Genomic DNA, 16,799 nt, shown 5'->3' on the forward strand with positions numbered 1-16,799 from the left:
TGAAACATGTAAATCCCAAGAGAAAAACTGCACTTACAGCACCATACTTTGATCACCGAGAAAAAAACAATATTACATGGAGATACCCAATGAAGATAATACACAGTAATTTGTGTTTTCTTCCTAATCACCAAGTTAAGAGAACAACCCAGGGTGTCAGTATCCAACTAAACAGTTCTGCTAGTGCAGGCATCCCCAAACTTCGGCCCTCCAGATGTTTTGGACTACATTTCCCATCTTCCCCAACCACTGGTCCTGTTAGCTAGGGATCATGGGAGTTGTAGGCCAAAACATCTGGAGGGCCGCAGTTTGGGGAAGCCTGTGCTAGTGCAAGAACTTTTAGCATACCCTCCAACATTTCTCTGATAAACATAGGGACATCACATTCCATAATGGTAATTTTAATATTAAACATTAAAAACCTTCCCTATACAGGAATGCCTTCAGACGGCTTGGGGGTCAGATAACTCCATACCTTCCAACATTTCTCCAATGAAAATAGGGACGTCCTAAGGAAAAGCAGGACATTCTAGGATCAAATCAGAAACCAGGACACCTTCTCTAAATCATAGAATCATAGAGTTGGAAGAGACCACAAGGGCCATCCACTCCAACCCCCTGCCAATCAGGGACGTCCCTGGACAACAGGGACACTTGGAGGGTTTGCTTTTAGCTGTCCTCTCACCTCCCTGCATGTGTGCCATAAAACTTCTCTGGAGGGTTGGGAGGACTCCCAGAGCAGATTAAGGGGTTGAGCCCTGACAAACCTTTACAGGATAATTTAGCTGGTAGGGGGGTGAGCTGGCCAATACACACACACACCCCACCCCATTGATACTCTGCTCTGGACTTGCTCACTGTCCTCCATGAGCCACAGAGGGAGACAAGAGGGCAGGGAAGTTCCATTGCACAGCTAAAAGTACGTCCTTGAACTAGCAGAACTGCTTCGCTGGATACTGCTGACCAAGGTTTCCCTTGGATTAAATGATATTAAGGGCCATTTTGTATTTTTCTTCTTTTGTATTTTAATTTACAAACATATACTGCACTGTACTTTTCTGCATACCTGAGGGGTCCACTGCAATCCGTACTTTGTATGAGGGCAATTCCAGTTTGCTTCCCTTCCCATAGACATGGGAGCATCTGGGTGCTATTAGAAGAAGCGATGGCAAATCCAGGTTTCAATTAAGCAAAACTAGAATGGAATAAATGTGTAAAGCACAGTCCTCGTGGATGCGGGTGTTAATTCTGTTTCCAGTAAAAGGGACTGTAGGTCAATTGCACTCTGCAAAGCTCTTTCTTCAAATGGCAGAACTAGGAGAAAAATCACCCAAACAAAATTGTTTGCAGCTAAGTAACTTCTGTTTCCAGCTGATTATTGCCAAGAGAAAAAGGACTGCATGACCACCAAGGATCATGAGCAGTAAACTGACAGAAGTTCTATCAGGTCTCTCTCCTACCAACTGTTACAAGAGTCTTAAAATATTTAAATTGCTTTCCCCCCTTTTTTTGTTCCTCTCCCAAGGTACAGAGTTAATAATTTTCTCCAGAGTCATTACTGGATAACTAGTCAGTGAAAAATCTCCACATACAGAACAATTCTCAGGATCTCACATTTTCTTAGCAGACAAAGTGCTGTATCTTGAACATGGAAAAAATTAAATTATCTCCCAGTCTCTATAACTTTCATGTGCATTGTGGCTGCAGAAGTATAATTCTGTTGCCTATTTCCCTGCTTGTGGATGTAGCCTGCAAAGGAGTTCAACCAAACTCTTCCTCTTCTTCTGAAATACTGTATTTACCATTACTTACTCCATTACTTACTGCTTTGTATTTCCCTCTGCCCAAAATTGTTTGGAGGAGCCTGTTCAACAACTGATTTTACTGAAGGGGCTGTATAAGGTACTTCCCAGTGAACTGCCAACATGGCTCTTTGCTACTCAGAATCCACAATTATGGATTAACAAACTAAGGTTCAGACAACGGAATATATGAAACTTCCATATCCCAGGTCCATTTAGTCCACTACTATCTACTCCAATAAGCAGCAACTTCCCCAGCACGACTACCTTTTAGCTGGAATGCCAAAGATTGGACCTGGAAGCTTGTATACAAAAAGCATGCACACTACCCTAGGAGTACAGCTCCAAAAAAAAGACTCCTATGGGGATGAATTTGGCCCACAGGCTGAGAGTTGCTAATATCTACCATAGGATGTGAAGACCATCTGCAATGGCTGGAAGAAAATGTCTTTTTAATATTTTAAAGGGAATAAATATAATGGCACTTTAGATTTTTGAAATGCAAATGGGATTTTCACTGAAGCTTTGAATGAAGCAGGTCTTTAGATCTCAGAAGCAATACATTCGACTAGTATGCTTTCTCTTGGTGTTTCAGTGCAGAGATTATACCGTACTTCAAATCCACATGCGACCTGACAGGGGGGAAACCTGATGTCCAAGCAAGCTCAGTCCAGAGGATCACCTTCTCAAAAAGGTTACACAGAGCTAAAAGCATATGTCTCACTTTAGCACGACTTCTGGTCTGGCTGCCAACTGGCTGGAACCCTTGATTTCAGACAGAAGGTCCTTCCCTTTGGCTGCTAAAACTCCAACACCCTTTTAAAGATACACAACTGCAATTAAACTCCTAAGCTCCTTCTCCCTTTCTAACATCTTCCCCTAGAAATATCTCAAAGACTGTTGCAAAAACTTTCCAATTAAATCTCACGTTATGCCTCTGACAGTATGGGAGAATGTTCAGTACTGGGCAGTTTTTGCTGCATTCCAGATAACAGATGTCCATTTAAGCACACAGAAAAACACACACAGGATCCTGTACTATACAGTTCAACTCAACATGCATGTGGACTCTCGGGTGCTACTTTGCTCAGATTCCAGCCATTATCTCACCTGCAGACAGTCCTTTTGATGAAGGAGGCATTACGGGGGCTCCTCCAACTTCAGAAACATCCCATGGCATTCAAAGGTTAAAGTGTGTGGGTGTGTGGGTGTATTCAAACAAAATCAAAAACAAAGACAGGGAACATGGAACATAGAATCTTAAAGCCAGCTTTCTGTTTCTCATCGCAGTGCACTTCTTCCATTGCCTAATTTAAAATAATAAAAAAATGCCACATGCTGCAAACCTTAGCACATTGTGTGCTATTCATCTTCACGCAAAAGAGACTTGTTTGGAAATCTACCAAGCTATTTGGGAGAAGTCTAGTAAATGAGCCACATTTAGACAAGCAAACTCATAGATATACCATCCACATAGCGCTCCCTGCTGGCTGCCTGGATGCCTGTACTTAAAGAGATTTCTATTGAATGGAATGATAGACAAAAATCAAGCAATCTACATCAATGGAGGGCATTTGAGTGAAAACACAGGTTGACAATAAGGTCTATGGAAAACTTCTGTCTTTTTGTAAGATTTTGAAACCTCAGTTTCACATTCTAAGGACCACAACGGCTGAAAACTGTTATTTTATGAAAACAGACTACAATTTTCCAAGGATCTTACTTCAGGAGAGAGGTACCTCTCTTCCCATCTTAGCTCATTTGAAGTAACCACAATAAATGCTCTTAAAGCACCCTTTTCTTTTCTTTTTGCAATTCTATCCTCAAGCAAATTGTTGTGAAATTCCCCACCACCATCTAATAAATCCCATTGTCTTCTTTCACAGGTTTAACATCAACAACCTTCCTGCAATCTGAGTGTAGGTTCAGAATGATTTCTGAACAGTTATTTTTAGGACCATTAATTTTAAGCAGCATCAACAAATATGAGGTTAACCATTAACTGACTGCTGAAATTCTTTCTTAACCTATACGCAAAGTAATTAGAATAGATGTTAATTATTGCATTTACATACTTAGAAGAAGGAATCCTATATTCACATTATGCTGTTTTCCAATGTGTGCTCATCTGGGAGGGGAAATACGCACAAGTAGATATGGCAGGGAAATGGGTCCACAGCACCCCTGATAACTTTGCCAGTGCCCACCTATCAGGGACTGTGCCAGCAACAATGGCTGCATGCCACTCCATTGCCCCAGTGGTTTGGTCTCTGACAACCTATGGGAACCTTTATTATTCTGCCCCACAGGCCAGCCCTGCCAGGTACCATCCCAGTTAGCCTCCCTAGCCATCCTGTTATTGTCCCTTTCCCCCTTTCCTGACTAGCTCGTATATCCTGGCAACAGAATGCAGAACTCGTTTCACTTGTCGACCGCGAGATGGCTATCCCCTTCAAGTTTGCAGAAGGGCCACTACCCTTGACTCTGGAAACCATCATCAGCAGATAGTCACTTGGCAACAGCACAGCAGTTCTTCTTGGTAATAGCACCCATCCCTTGGGTAACTTATGAGGCGGTAACAGTTATGCCCTAAAACACCTCTTTTAAAATGAAATGTGTCCCCAAGGATTCTTGGCCTCTTAAATTTAGTTTTTGCTTTGTAAACTGCTCAGTTTTATTTGTGATAGACAGCAGCATTATGTTTTTATCTAGTTTTTAGGAACTTTTATTGAATGATGTGGTTTTTAGGTATTTTATTATATTAAATGGTATACATTTTAAAATACTGTATATTCCTGCGGATAAGACTACTTTTTAACCCAGGAAAATCTTCTCAAAATTCGGGGGACGTCTTATACGCCGGGTCGTATTTCTTATACGGCGAGTATATCCCAAACTCTATATTTTAACTGGAAAAGTTGGGGGTCGTCTTATATCCCGGAATATACGGTAAATAAATAATAAGGTCAATGAAATGTGACTATCGGATTAACCCATGTATAAAAGCCTGTGCTCTCTGGACTATTGCTTGGTCAGAGTTTATGCATAACATTTGGGCTTGATATCTTCTAACTGAAATCCTGAGACACTGGCTTCCTGCAGAAGATACGTGAGATACTAAGAACAGCTCTGCTGGATGAGGTCAGTGGCCCATTTATTCCAGCATCCTGTTCTCACCAGATTCCCATGGGACCCAAGTGTACCAGCCCTCTCCCCTCCTGCTGTTTCCAGCAACTGGTATTCAGAACGTGACTGCTTCCGACCATGAAGACAGAGCACAGCCTTCATGGCTAGTAGCCATGGATAGGCCCAATCCTCTTTTAAATCCATCCCAGCTGGCAGCCATTACTACTTCCTCTGGGAGTGAATTGTGTTGGGTGAAGAAGTACTTTATTTTGTCTCTCCCAATCCTCCAACATTCAGCTTCAGCAGAGTTCTAGTGAGAGAAAAACTTTTCTCTATCTGTTTTCTCCATGCCATGCATAATTTTATACTTTTCTATAAAGCCGCCTCTTACTCACATTTTCTCTAAACTACAAAGGCCCAAATGTTGTAATCTTTCCTCACAGGGCACTTTGCTCCATCCCCTTGTTCATTTTGGTTACTCTTTTCTGAACCTTTTCCCACTGTACAACAGTATCCTTTTTGAGGTGAGGCAACCAGGTGACCCTCTTAGAGGGAGGTGGCCTTGCAGCAGAACTCAACAGAAATTCTGCCCACTTGGCTGAGGTTAACTTTCTCATGAAAACTGGGGGAAATTCCATATCAATTTATAATTTCCCTGAAGAAATGTCAAGGGTAACAGTACCATCTAGTGGTCTTTCCATCATAAAACAAGCATTTCGAACTTGTGTGAGAATAAACAAGTCCACCTGCTTGCCGCTTGCAGTCATGTCTGCCTCTGATACTTCTTCCATATATTCCCAGTATCTTCAGCTACAGAAGATTTGATCTAAACAGGAAGATACCGTGCATACATGAAATCGTGTTTATGTGAAAGTGCCTCAAAGACTTGGAAGTGCTGTGAAAATGTGAAGGTGTGAAATGCTCCAATTCAAAGACATCCATCCCAAATATTACTTAGCTTACTTTATGGACAAGTTTGACCTTCACATCTTATTACATATAATAAATAAGATGTGAATGTTCATGAAGCACCTTAGTCCTGGCAAGTGGGAAATATGTGATTGAATATATAATCTGTAATTAGATTAGTAAATTTGTAATTTCAAGTAGGTACATAATTTGTAACATGCAATCTATGTCTTACTGGGTTTGAACTTGTATAAGAAATTATTTTAATTGTCTTTATACATAAGGTTGCTTTGTATGTGTTTATTGTTCTATTGCTTCAAGATGTTTTGCAGGAAGTGATTCATAAATGGAAGGAAATAAATAATGAATAATTTAGCAAGTATGTAATTTAAGGCACTGCAGATGGTGACAGCAGTCACGAAATTAAAAGACACCTGCTTCTTGGGAGAAAAGCAATGACAAACCTAGACAGCATCTTAAAAAGCAGAGACATCACCTTGCCTACAAAGGTCCGTATAGTTAAAACTATGGTTTTCCCAGTAGTGATGTATGGAAGTGAGAGCTGCACCATAAAGAAGGCTGATCGCTGAAGAATTGATGCTTTTGAATTATGGTGCTGGAGGAGACTCTTGAGAGTCCCATGGACTGCAAGAAGATCAAACCTTAAGGAATTCTTAAGGAATTCTTAAGGAAATCAGCCCTAAGTGCTCACTGGAAGGACAGATCGTGAAGCTGAGGCTCCAATACTTTGGCCACCTCATGAGAAGAGAAGAATCCTTGGAAAAGACCCTGATGTTGGGAAAGATTGAGGGCACAAGGAGAAGGGGACGACAGAGGACGAGATGGTTGGACAGTGTTCTCGAAGCTACGAACATGAGTTTGACCAAACTGCGGGAGGCAGTGGAAGAAAGGAGTGTCTGGCGTGCTATGGTCCATGGGGTCACGAAGAGTCGGACACGACTAAACGACTAAACAACAACAACAATCCTGTGGAGATCTACCTGCCACAGGATTCCATGGAAGATCTGAGGTGACAGTGGAATGCCAAATACACAGCCACCATTCTGGCAAACAGACACCAGCAGAATGGCTGAAATGTGGCTAAGTTCGGGGTGGAACATGAGGAACACAAGGGAAGAGCACACTTATGCCGTATCTACACCACTTCAATCCCTGCACATGCTCTCAAAGACAGCACAAGTTTACACCAGCCCCAGATCCAGCACAAATTATTTCCAGCCCATTAATATCAGCAGGAAGAGGAGAATGTTAAAACAGTTGCACCCACATCAACAACACACCCACTCACATTGCCAAAACAGCACGTAAGATATAATGTACTACAGCACCAAAACCCAGCATGCCACTACAAGAATATAAACCACATACAAGGAGACCATAACTCAGATAACTGAGCTCTTAGCATGTAACATTCATGCTACGTAGTAAATTCTGAGGAATGGCACCTGGATATGATCGTCCCAAACCTTATAAAAGATATGTCACTAAGATGCAGCAGGTCCCCACTGGCAGGCTGCCCCAGCTAGCATCACACCAAAGGGAGAAGGGGTCGTTCCTGAGTGAGAGACGGGACTCGCAGTGTTAGAAACAGGGATAGGAATGCTAGGAGCCATGTGGCTCCTGGGACCTAGCTTGTGGCTGCCCAAACAAAATGTCTAGGCTCCCCTCCTTTTTTTTCCTGCTCCGTTACCAGACCAGGCAGCCCCACAGGGGGGGAAAATGCTGTCATGCAAATCAGAGAGTCTTTTGCTGCCGCTATGCCTGGTAGACCAGCTGACTGCAGCCAGGCAGGTGGAGATGCTAGGCACTAAGGGTGGCTCCTGGACATCTCCACCCAGTCGCAAAAGGCCAGTTGCCAGTCGCAAAATGTAACTGGCGCCCAGCTAATTTTGAACACTGGGCAGGAGTGACAAGAGTGTGGGGTGTGTGCTCAACATAAGGCTCTTGGTGAGAGGGAGAATGGTGGTGGGAGCAGCTGCTTTGCTGAGAGCTGCTCCTGGCTGCATGTACAAATAATTGGTAAGCAGATAACTGCAGTGTCAGCAAAGGATCAGTGGAATGTGCTGGAGTGAGGCTGGTGGAGCTGCAGAGGGGAGTATGAGCATCTGTTACTACAAGGTATCGCTGGGAGGGGAAGGTATGGTATGGTCATGGTAGAGATAAGAAAAACCAGATCAAAGGGGACAATGGCCTCAGGCAATTTCCTCTCATGATCCTACCTGGCAGGGAACTGGTGACTTAGTGCCTATTGAAACTCTAACTTGGTTGTACTGGAGTTCAGTGCCAGGTCTGTGCATAATGAGCCCACACTTATGTATGCTTTGACTTATGGATGAAGGAGGTGGTTAAACCACAGAGCCTAGGGCTTGCCGATCAGAAGGTCGGCGGTTCAAATCCCTGTGACAGGGTGAGCTCCCGTTGCTCGGTCCCTGCTCCTGCCAACCTAGCAGTTCGAAAGCACGTCAAAGTGCAAGTAGATAAATAGGTATTGCTACAAGTGGGAAGGTAAATGGCGTTTCCATGCGCTGCTCTGGTTTGCCATTCTGGCCACATGACACGGAAGCTGTACGCCGGCTCCCTCAGCCAGTAACGTGAGATGAGCGCCGCAACCCCAGAGAGTCGACCGCAACTGGACCTAATGGTCAGGGGCCCCTTTACCTTTACCTTTACTTGCCTGGATACTGGTTTTCCCCATGCTTGACAATGGGGACAACATTTTCCTGCCTGCAGCTGACCTGTTCTCAAAGCCTTCTGAAAGATAATAGGGCAGGGGCTCTGAGCCTGTGAGCCTAATATTGCATAGGCTGGGCTGAGTCCAATATTCTCCAGTTTCTACCAGACTGTGTACATACATGCGTTTATCCAGCCTCCCTTTTTATTATTCTGTGTCACTGATTGAGAATCCTGTGACTGAAGTACAACAGTGTCAATGCAATTCTTGGAAGATTTCCTTGCAAGCTCCACTAAAATGGATTGGCACTGTGTGAGAACAGCAGGACCTCTGCAAGAGGACTTCCACATAAATTGTGCCCCAGACCCTGTAGGAAATTTGATAATGAAATTCTTTATCCCAGACTAATTAAGATCTAAAGTACAGAGAAATGATACATTTAAAAGCAATATATTATGGAGCCACTAGATGTCACTGTGCACCCAAGTTATAGGGCCGTGTAGGCAACAAAGGAAATGCTAAGGACAGGCCCGTACAGAGCCTCTCTGCCGCCCGGGGCGGCAACCTGCTCCGTCGTCACGCATGCGCCGTAACATAACATCGCTACATCATGACACATGCACCTGATAGAGCGGGTTGCCAGGGGCAGTGCTCCAGTGCCCAGATCCGAGGCGGCGCTGGCAACCCAATCTGTAGCGCGCTTTGCTTCTTCTTCCTGCTCAGGCGGAGTGGTGAGGGGCATCAGCGGCCACCGCTGATGCTGCTCTTTGGCCCGCCCTTGCCTCCGCCCCACCAGGAAGAAGCGAGGGGCGAGGCCAGAAACATCGGGGCCTCCGCGATGGCAGTCTTGGCGCTGCTGTGGTAGCGGTGGCTGTCGGTGGAGGTGCCGAGGGGGTGCTGTGCTGCCCCCCACAGAGTGGAGCCCGGGGCGCCCTGCCCCCATCGCCCCCTATTGCGATGCCCCTGGCTAAGGATGAGGGATGTGAATTTATACCAAATTATAGCATTTCCAGTATAGAATATAGCCAATACCTTTCCCACTATCTCATGTTATACCTCCAGAAAAGTTACATTTTCATGCTTTTTGGAGGATCTGTGCATGCTTCTTCTAAACAAACATTTCTGCCAGAGTGATCCCTCCCTCCCTATCACCTGGATCCTCGTAAAAACAGAAGAGAAGAAAGAAGCAACTAGCGTAGCTCCTATAGAAGAGATGCCGAGGAATCAATAGCGCAGGAATGATCTTGAAGTGCCACAAGAGGGGCTTTCAGAGTGCTGTTGCTAAAAGAGTTCTAGGGTTAGTTGTGCATGGCGCATGATCCACTTTAGTGCTGCTTGTGTACCAACTGTTTTAACTTATCCTGACTGTTTATTACTTTTTATCACACCCTTCCTCTATTGAGCACATAGTACTCAGTATCCAGTTATTCTCACAACAATCCTGTGAGGGAGATCAAGCTGAGGGATAGGGACTGGCTCTCACCCAGTGGGGGCTCTTCCAAATGACCTGTTTATTGTACATGGTTTACATGGAGCTTATGCAATGTCCACTCTTAACTGGCCATTTGTTCTGATTTGTTGCAGGGGGTTATACAACAATGAACACAGAATCCTGATTTGCTTGCATGGAAGTTATAAATCTTCTTGTCAATTATCTCTCATTTTTGGTGCATTTTCCCTTGGGTTTCCTAACCACAAAAAGTTTTTTTAAGTGGATTTATTGCAAGAGAGCACTTTAACATACTTTAATTGCACAAACCTAAATTCCCAGTATATGATTAAATCCCTCCTACTGACATGTTGAGAGCAACCTGAATATTTGATCTTCCTGATCATGGATTGAAATTTTATTCACGTCACCACCTTGTGATAGTACAAACAGGATTTCATGAAACAATCCCTCAGCTGCAGGCTTTTCTGATATTAAACACTATCCTATATAATAATGTCCATGTTGTCCCTGCGTCCAGATGTCCCGTGTGTCCCTGGGGTACTGCGCATGTCCCCCAGAGACACAGGGATTGGACGGAGGGACAACCAGGGACACAGGGATTGGACCCGTGCTCTCGGGACACAGGGAACAGCCAACTGCCGCTCCGCCAACCGCCGCTCCGAAGCCCAGTCTCATGCTGGAGGTGCGCGGTGAGGCGGCGGGGGAGAGAAGCGCTCCCCCCCCCCGGCAGCCTTGCCGCACACCTCCGGCATGGGACGGCGCTTCCTCGGGGAACCCGAGGAAGCCGAAGCGGCAGCGGGCGCGTAGGGAGGCCCGCTTTGGCTTGGCAGCGGCGGGAAGAAGGGGAGGAATTCCTCCCCTTTTTCCCGCCACCGCCAAGCCAGTCCCGGAGCCGAATTGCGGCGCGGCGGGGTTTTTCGCTGTTTGCCTCCCCCAGGGGAAGGCAAACGGCGAAAACCCCCCGCTGCGGACTGGCTTGGCGGTGGCGGGAAGACCCGCCACCGCCAAGCCAGTCCCGGAGCCGATTTGCGGCGCGGCGGGGTTTTTCGCCGTTTGCCTCCCCCAGGGGAAGGCAAACGGCGAAAAAACCCCCGCTGCGGACTGGCTTGGCGGTGGCGGGAAGACCCGCCACCGCCAAGCCAGTCCCGGAGCCGATTTGCGGCGCGGCGGGGTTTTTCGCCGTTTGCCTCCCCCTCAGGGGAAGGCAAACGGCGAAAAGCCCCCGCTGCGAACTGGCTTGGTGGTGGCGGGAAGACCCGCCACCGCCAAGCCAGTCCCGGCAGGCCGCTTCCTCTAGCGCCCGTTTTTAAACGGGCTAAAATCCACTAGTTACCAAATAAAAAAATAAAAAATAAGATGATTTGTGATTTGATGACAGGTCTGTATTCAAAATATCTCTGCCACGATCGCAAACATTTTCACAAAATGAGACCATTGATGCCTTACCTTATCTGCCTGGTGGTATCTGATATTTGGGCTGCTCCATTCCATGCTGATCCGTTGACGGTACATGTTGCACTTTGGAATAAATGTACAGCCAACATCTCCCAGATCTGGATACAAAACTTCTAAATCTCCTCTGTAAGCAACATAAAACTGGAGTGAGATCTTACAAAAGACTCCAAACAAGAAGTGAGTTGAAGATCAGCAGCATTCTATGAAAAGTATAAATTTTAATTATATTCACCTTGCCCCCCAAAGAAACCTTGCATTGGATAAACTAATACAGAATAAAGTTTACACACTTGAGTTCTGTCACCACAACCAGCAACACATCATACAATAATTACTTCACACATCCATTGTACACTTCCTTGTACACACTGTTAAGGTAATTAAAGTGTAGCTAATAGGTTCTTTTCATTCTTCAGATTACATCTATACAAGCATCCTAACAATCCCATATTTGGCTCTCTTGTTATTTATTTTTCCAGGTTAATTCATCTGCCTCTTTGCAATCTACTCCACATCACTGAAAAGCTCTCTTCCTCCCTTTCCCCTTTAATGCGCAAATTAACACATTCCCCAAAGTGCCCACTGATGCAGGCCAAGAAGGGCCTGTAATATAGTATGCTAAATATTAGAGGCCTTTCTTAATGTAGGCAAAAGTTAACCAAAAACGGTGTGATGTGGCCAAGGACTTCTCAAAGATTACAAAGATTCTAATAAAATCATTTCTGTACAGAAAGGAATTTACAATGGAACTTTTTATTGATAGCTTAGTACAGTAGTGATGGAGAATTCAAAGTCAGAAGGTGTGAGTAGCATGATTACAATATGCATACTATAAATCAGGGCAGGGGACCCTCAGGCCCATGGGCTAAATGCAAAAAAAACACCCAAAAAACAAAACCAAACCACGCCCTGCTGGTCCTCAGGACTCCTCAGCTCACCTCCCTAAAATGTTCTAAAATTCCAGAATAAGAAGCATGATGCAGCCAAAGTTAAGTACAGTACAGCTAATTTCAGTTTGTTTCAATAGAAGAGTTAAGCACATGAAGACCTTCTCCTACCCAAAAACTGTTACAGCGCATCTACCAGAAATGTTCCGGCACAGTGTAGCCGGGGGGGGGGGCAGTGGGCAGCAAGTATATATATATATATAGGTAAAGGGTAAAGGGGCCCCTGACCATCAGGTCCAGTCGTGTCCGACTCTGGGGTTGCGGCGCTTATCTCGCTCTATAGGCCGAGGGAGCCGGCGTTTGTCCGCAGACAGCTTCCGGGTCATTCCGGGTCATGTGGCCAGCATGACAAAGCTGCTTCTGGCGAACCAGAGCAGTGCATGCAAACGCCGTTTACCTTCCCGCTGGAGCGGTACCTATTTATCTACTTGCACTTTGATGTGCTTTCGAACTGCTAGGTGGGCAGGAGCTGGGACTGAGCAATGGGAGCTCACCCCGTCGCAGGGATTTGAACCGCCAACCTTCTGATCAGCAAGCCCTAGACTCTGTGGTTTAACCCACAGTGCCACCTGGGTCCATATATATATATGGTAAAGGGACCCTGACCATTAGGTCCAGTCGTGACCAACTCTGGGGTTGCGCGCTCATCTCGCATTATTGGCCGAGGGAGCCGGCGTATAGCTTCCAGAGCAGCACATGGAAATGCCGTTTACCTTCCCGCTGTAGCGGTTCCTATTTATCTACTTGCATTTTGACGTGTTTTCGAACTGCTAGGCTGGCAGGAGCTGGGACCAAGCAACGGGAGCTCACAGGGGACGCCAACCTTCTGATCAGCAAGCCCTAGGCTCAGTAGTTCAACCCACAGCACCACCTGGGTCCCATATATATATAACTGAGGTTCTGCCCCCCCCTAACATAAATTCTGGCTGCACCCATTGTGCAAAATATGAAAAGGTTATTACCATGCACCGCTATGATATTCAAATATACTGCTTATCACATTGTCATGGGCCATGATGTAAGAAAATGATCCCTTGGGCTGTGTTTCTATGGGAAATGTGAGGGAATAATGAGCTCACCTACAAAACTGGGCATCCTTCTCATTCAGCCTCTCAAAGACGCACTCCTCTCTCTGTGCAGCAACTTGCACACCAGCACCAATCAAACCAGCTGCCAGGAAATAAATGATCAGGAGCTTCATCCTGTCCTGTGAAAGATAAAGGATGTAAAACGTACAGCTTCTCAAAGATAAAGCCACATACCAAGCCTGTGTGCAGTTTTGCAAGTTATAGGAAGGCAATTCCTTCCGAGTTCTGTTGCCAAGTGCCAAATCCTCCCTCCATGCCACTTATTTGCATTTGCTGTGATTGCATCACCTGCAGGATAAGAACATTCTCTTTTCATCTTCCCCTGCTCACTAAATTACATTGTTCTTATATAAGGAAGGCTTTAACCAATCTCACATTAATCCCACTTCTACCTGACATCAACTGCATCTATTTTAACATGTACATTTTTTTAAAGACCCTGGCCAATCTTAACAATGATCTCTTTTATACTATGCTTCTTTTGTGGGATGATTTTCTAAAAGCAGCAGTTTACATGGGTAGGAAATGCAAAAAAAATAAATACGCTTTTTACTACTTGGATGTGATGTAAACCAGCATATGTACCCAGTAACTTCTGATCCTACTCAAATGGCATTCATATTCAGCTACATCCACAAAAGTGATTAATGGAACTCAGGGCTACTGACAACCATTCAGGAGAATCTGGCCTTTTATTGGACTATATATTGACCAATTGCATTGAAGACTACTACTGCTTTTGAAATGTCTCTAGATCAGCTATGCAGATTTTCTGCCGTCCCAAACTGAGAGCCCTGTGTGCATTCATGATGATTTGTGTGCATGGTGGTATCAGGGCAATCATACACAATCCCACTTTCAGTGCTGTTTCTAGTGACAATGTTTTGGGGCAGAAATATTGCTTCCTTTCCAATCAGTGCATGTCTTCCTACAACTGCCTGCTGAAATCCTCTAAAGTCTTAGACCACAAACACTTCTGTTTACTTTTTGTCCCATTTTTGTTGCACTATACTGCAAGTGTATCTCTCGACAGCAATAATGCATTAACACTGGGAAAGCATCACAGAACTAATAAAGCAGTGAAATGTGGGCAGTCCAGTATGAACCCGCTATTAACTGAGTCAATTTCGCATTAGAGGAAAAAACACTAACCTTGAGTAGCTATTTTCCTCTAAAGAATAGGAACATGATGCCTGGTACCTCTAATATGATTTATTGCAATGTAAGCATTTGTGGAATTGTACCCATTCATCAGTTACTCGAAAACGTATGCTACAATACATCTACTATATTGCCACAAAACTCTCTTTTTTGTTAATAGACTTACATGGCTACCCTCTAGAACTCATTTCATAAGAGACTGTTGTTTAAATCACAGAGATATAGGCAAGTAAACTTTTTAAAATGTATATGAAAATTTGTCCCAGAAAAACTAATTAGTAATGATATCTTCCAAATTATGGGCTCATGTAGGGTCAGGCAAAATACAAGACAGGTTGGGAGTGGGTGGGGGAAATTGGAGAACTAAAATTACTTTACCTGGTGCAGATATGGTGAAAAAGTCCAAAAATGAAATGTGGGGGACATTTTGCAGGCTTCATTAAGTTAGGTAAAGGTAAAGGTACCCCTGACCATTAGGTCCAGTCACGGATGACTGTAGGGTTGTGGCGCTCATCTCGCATTATTGGCCGAGGGAGCCGGCATACAGCTTCCGGGTCATGTGGCCAGCATGACAAAGCCGCTTCTGGCGAACCAGAGCAGCACACGGAAACACCATTTACCTTCCTGCCAGAGCGGTACCTATTTATCTACTTGCACTTCGTGCTTTCGAACTGCTAGGTGGACAGGAGCAAGGACCGAGCAACAGGAGCTTACCCCGTCGCAGGGATTAGAACCACCGACATTCTGATCGGCAAGCCCTAGGCTCTGTGGTTTAGACCACAGTGCCACCCACATCAATAAGTTAGGCTGTGCTCACCAGAACCAGAGCCGCCTCACCAGAACTCCCGCTAGATCAGTCCAGCACCGCAGTTGAATCTCACAAGCACGTTTAGCAGAAGTATGAATACTGTATAAATTTACTCCCTGTAGTTGGGATTGCAGCCTTTGAATCCGGATTTTGCTTTCCCCCTTTCACACTGCTTCCTGGGGAATTATTCAGGAAAAGCCACCACACACCCGCAATGGAAACGCAGCTACTTAAGTTGCTACTGGAAGGATTTTTTATTTTTATTTTGACTACTTAAGGTTGTAACTTAAAGGCACTTAGTAGGAAGCAAATCCCACCGAACTCAAGTTTATTTCTAAGTAGGAGTTACAGTACTTCTGAGCATAGCTGCCAAGTTATCCCCCTTTTTAAGGGATTTTCCCTTATGCTGAATAGGCTTCCTCGCGAGAAAAGGGAAAACTTGGCAGCTATGCTTCTGAGTAAACATGCTTCAGGATGACATTGCAGGTGCACCGCCTCTTAACAGCGCGAGCCTAACAATGTCTACTCAGAAGTAAGTCCTGCTGAATTATATGGAGCTTACTCGCAGGTAGGTGGCGTTAGGCCTGCACCCTAAATGTCTTCAGTTTCTGGCCAGGGTTACCTGGGATTGACGCATCAAAGCCAGTGCAGAACAGGGAGCTCAGGGGACGTTGCCCGTCCTAAAGCAGCGAATAATCCCGCCGCTGCGCAAACTCTTAAACCGCGCCCGCAGCTGTTATGGAAAGTCGGCCCAGCTGGCAGCGGGCAGGTGCGAGGGCGGGGACAGCCAAGCAGGAAGGGACGCGGCCGCTGATTGGCTCCTCCTCCCCCCCCCCATCGCAAGGCTGGCAGTTGGAGAGCGATTCCGATGCTGCCTCCGCCCCCTGGCGAGGTTCTAATAGGGGTGGGCGGGGGCTTTGCATCTTGATTTAGAGACCTTTGGCTTGTGGTCAGATTACAGCAGGAAAGAGGGAGGAGGGAGAAGGGAGGGGAAGGGATGGAGGCAGAGTTAAGGAGGGCTGGAGAAAGAAAAACAACAGAGGAGATGTCGCTTAATCCTATCCTTGCTGGAAGAGTAAAGGCTCTGCTTTTAAGCTTAGTGTACAGTTTGCCAATTTATGAACCAGCTTCTGTGGCTACCTTTTCCACGGAAAAAGCACATCTGCCACCCTCCCCCCAAAAGAACCCCGTGAATTGTAGTTGGTTAAACTCTGAGAGGACTCTTGCGCCTGGCAGGAGGGGGGGTGATGCTTTAAATGTGGACTCAGGTGGCGCTGTGGTTAAACCACTGAGCCTAGGGCTTGCTGATCAGAAGGTTGGCGGTTCGAATCCCTGCGACAGGGTGAGCTCCCGTTGCT

General features: G+C 45.4%; 1 protein-coding gene across 3 annotated transcripts in view; it reads right to left on the reverse strand.

The window, feature by feature from the left end:
- The window catches only part of PEBP4 (phosphatidylethanolamine binding protein 4), a 251,323-nt gene extending 234,978 nt beyond the window's left edge, over positions 1-16,345 (reverse strand). The window contains exons 1-3 of one of the 3 annotated variants that reach the window (XM_035139114.3): positions 16,064-16,345; positions 13,464-13,591; positions 11,429-11,561 (exon numbers count right to left, since the gene is read on the reverse strand). In XM_035139114.3, coding sequence (XP_034995005.1) covers positions 11,429-11,561; positions 13,464-13,591; positions 16,064-16,078 — 276 coding nt within the window. In that variant the 5' untranslated portion in view covers positions 16,079-16,345. The remainder of the gene's footprint in view (positions 1-11,428; positions 11,562-13,463; positions 13,592-16,063) is intronic. The other 2 variants (XM_088657825.1, XM_088657824.1) reach the window with 2 other exon arrangements.
- Positions 16,346-16,799: the final 454 nt, after the last annotated feature.

Source organism: Zootoca vivipara, chromosome 14 (genome assembly GCF_965207765.1).
Source record: "Zootoca vivipara chromosome 14, rZooViv2.hap1.1, whole genome shotgun sequence".
NCBI classification, from domain to species: domain Eukaryota; kingdom Metazoa; phylum Chordata; class Lepidosauria; order Squamata; family Lacertidae; genus Zootoca; species Zootoca vivipara.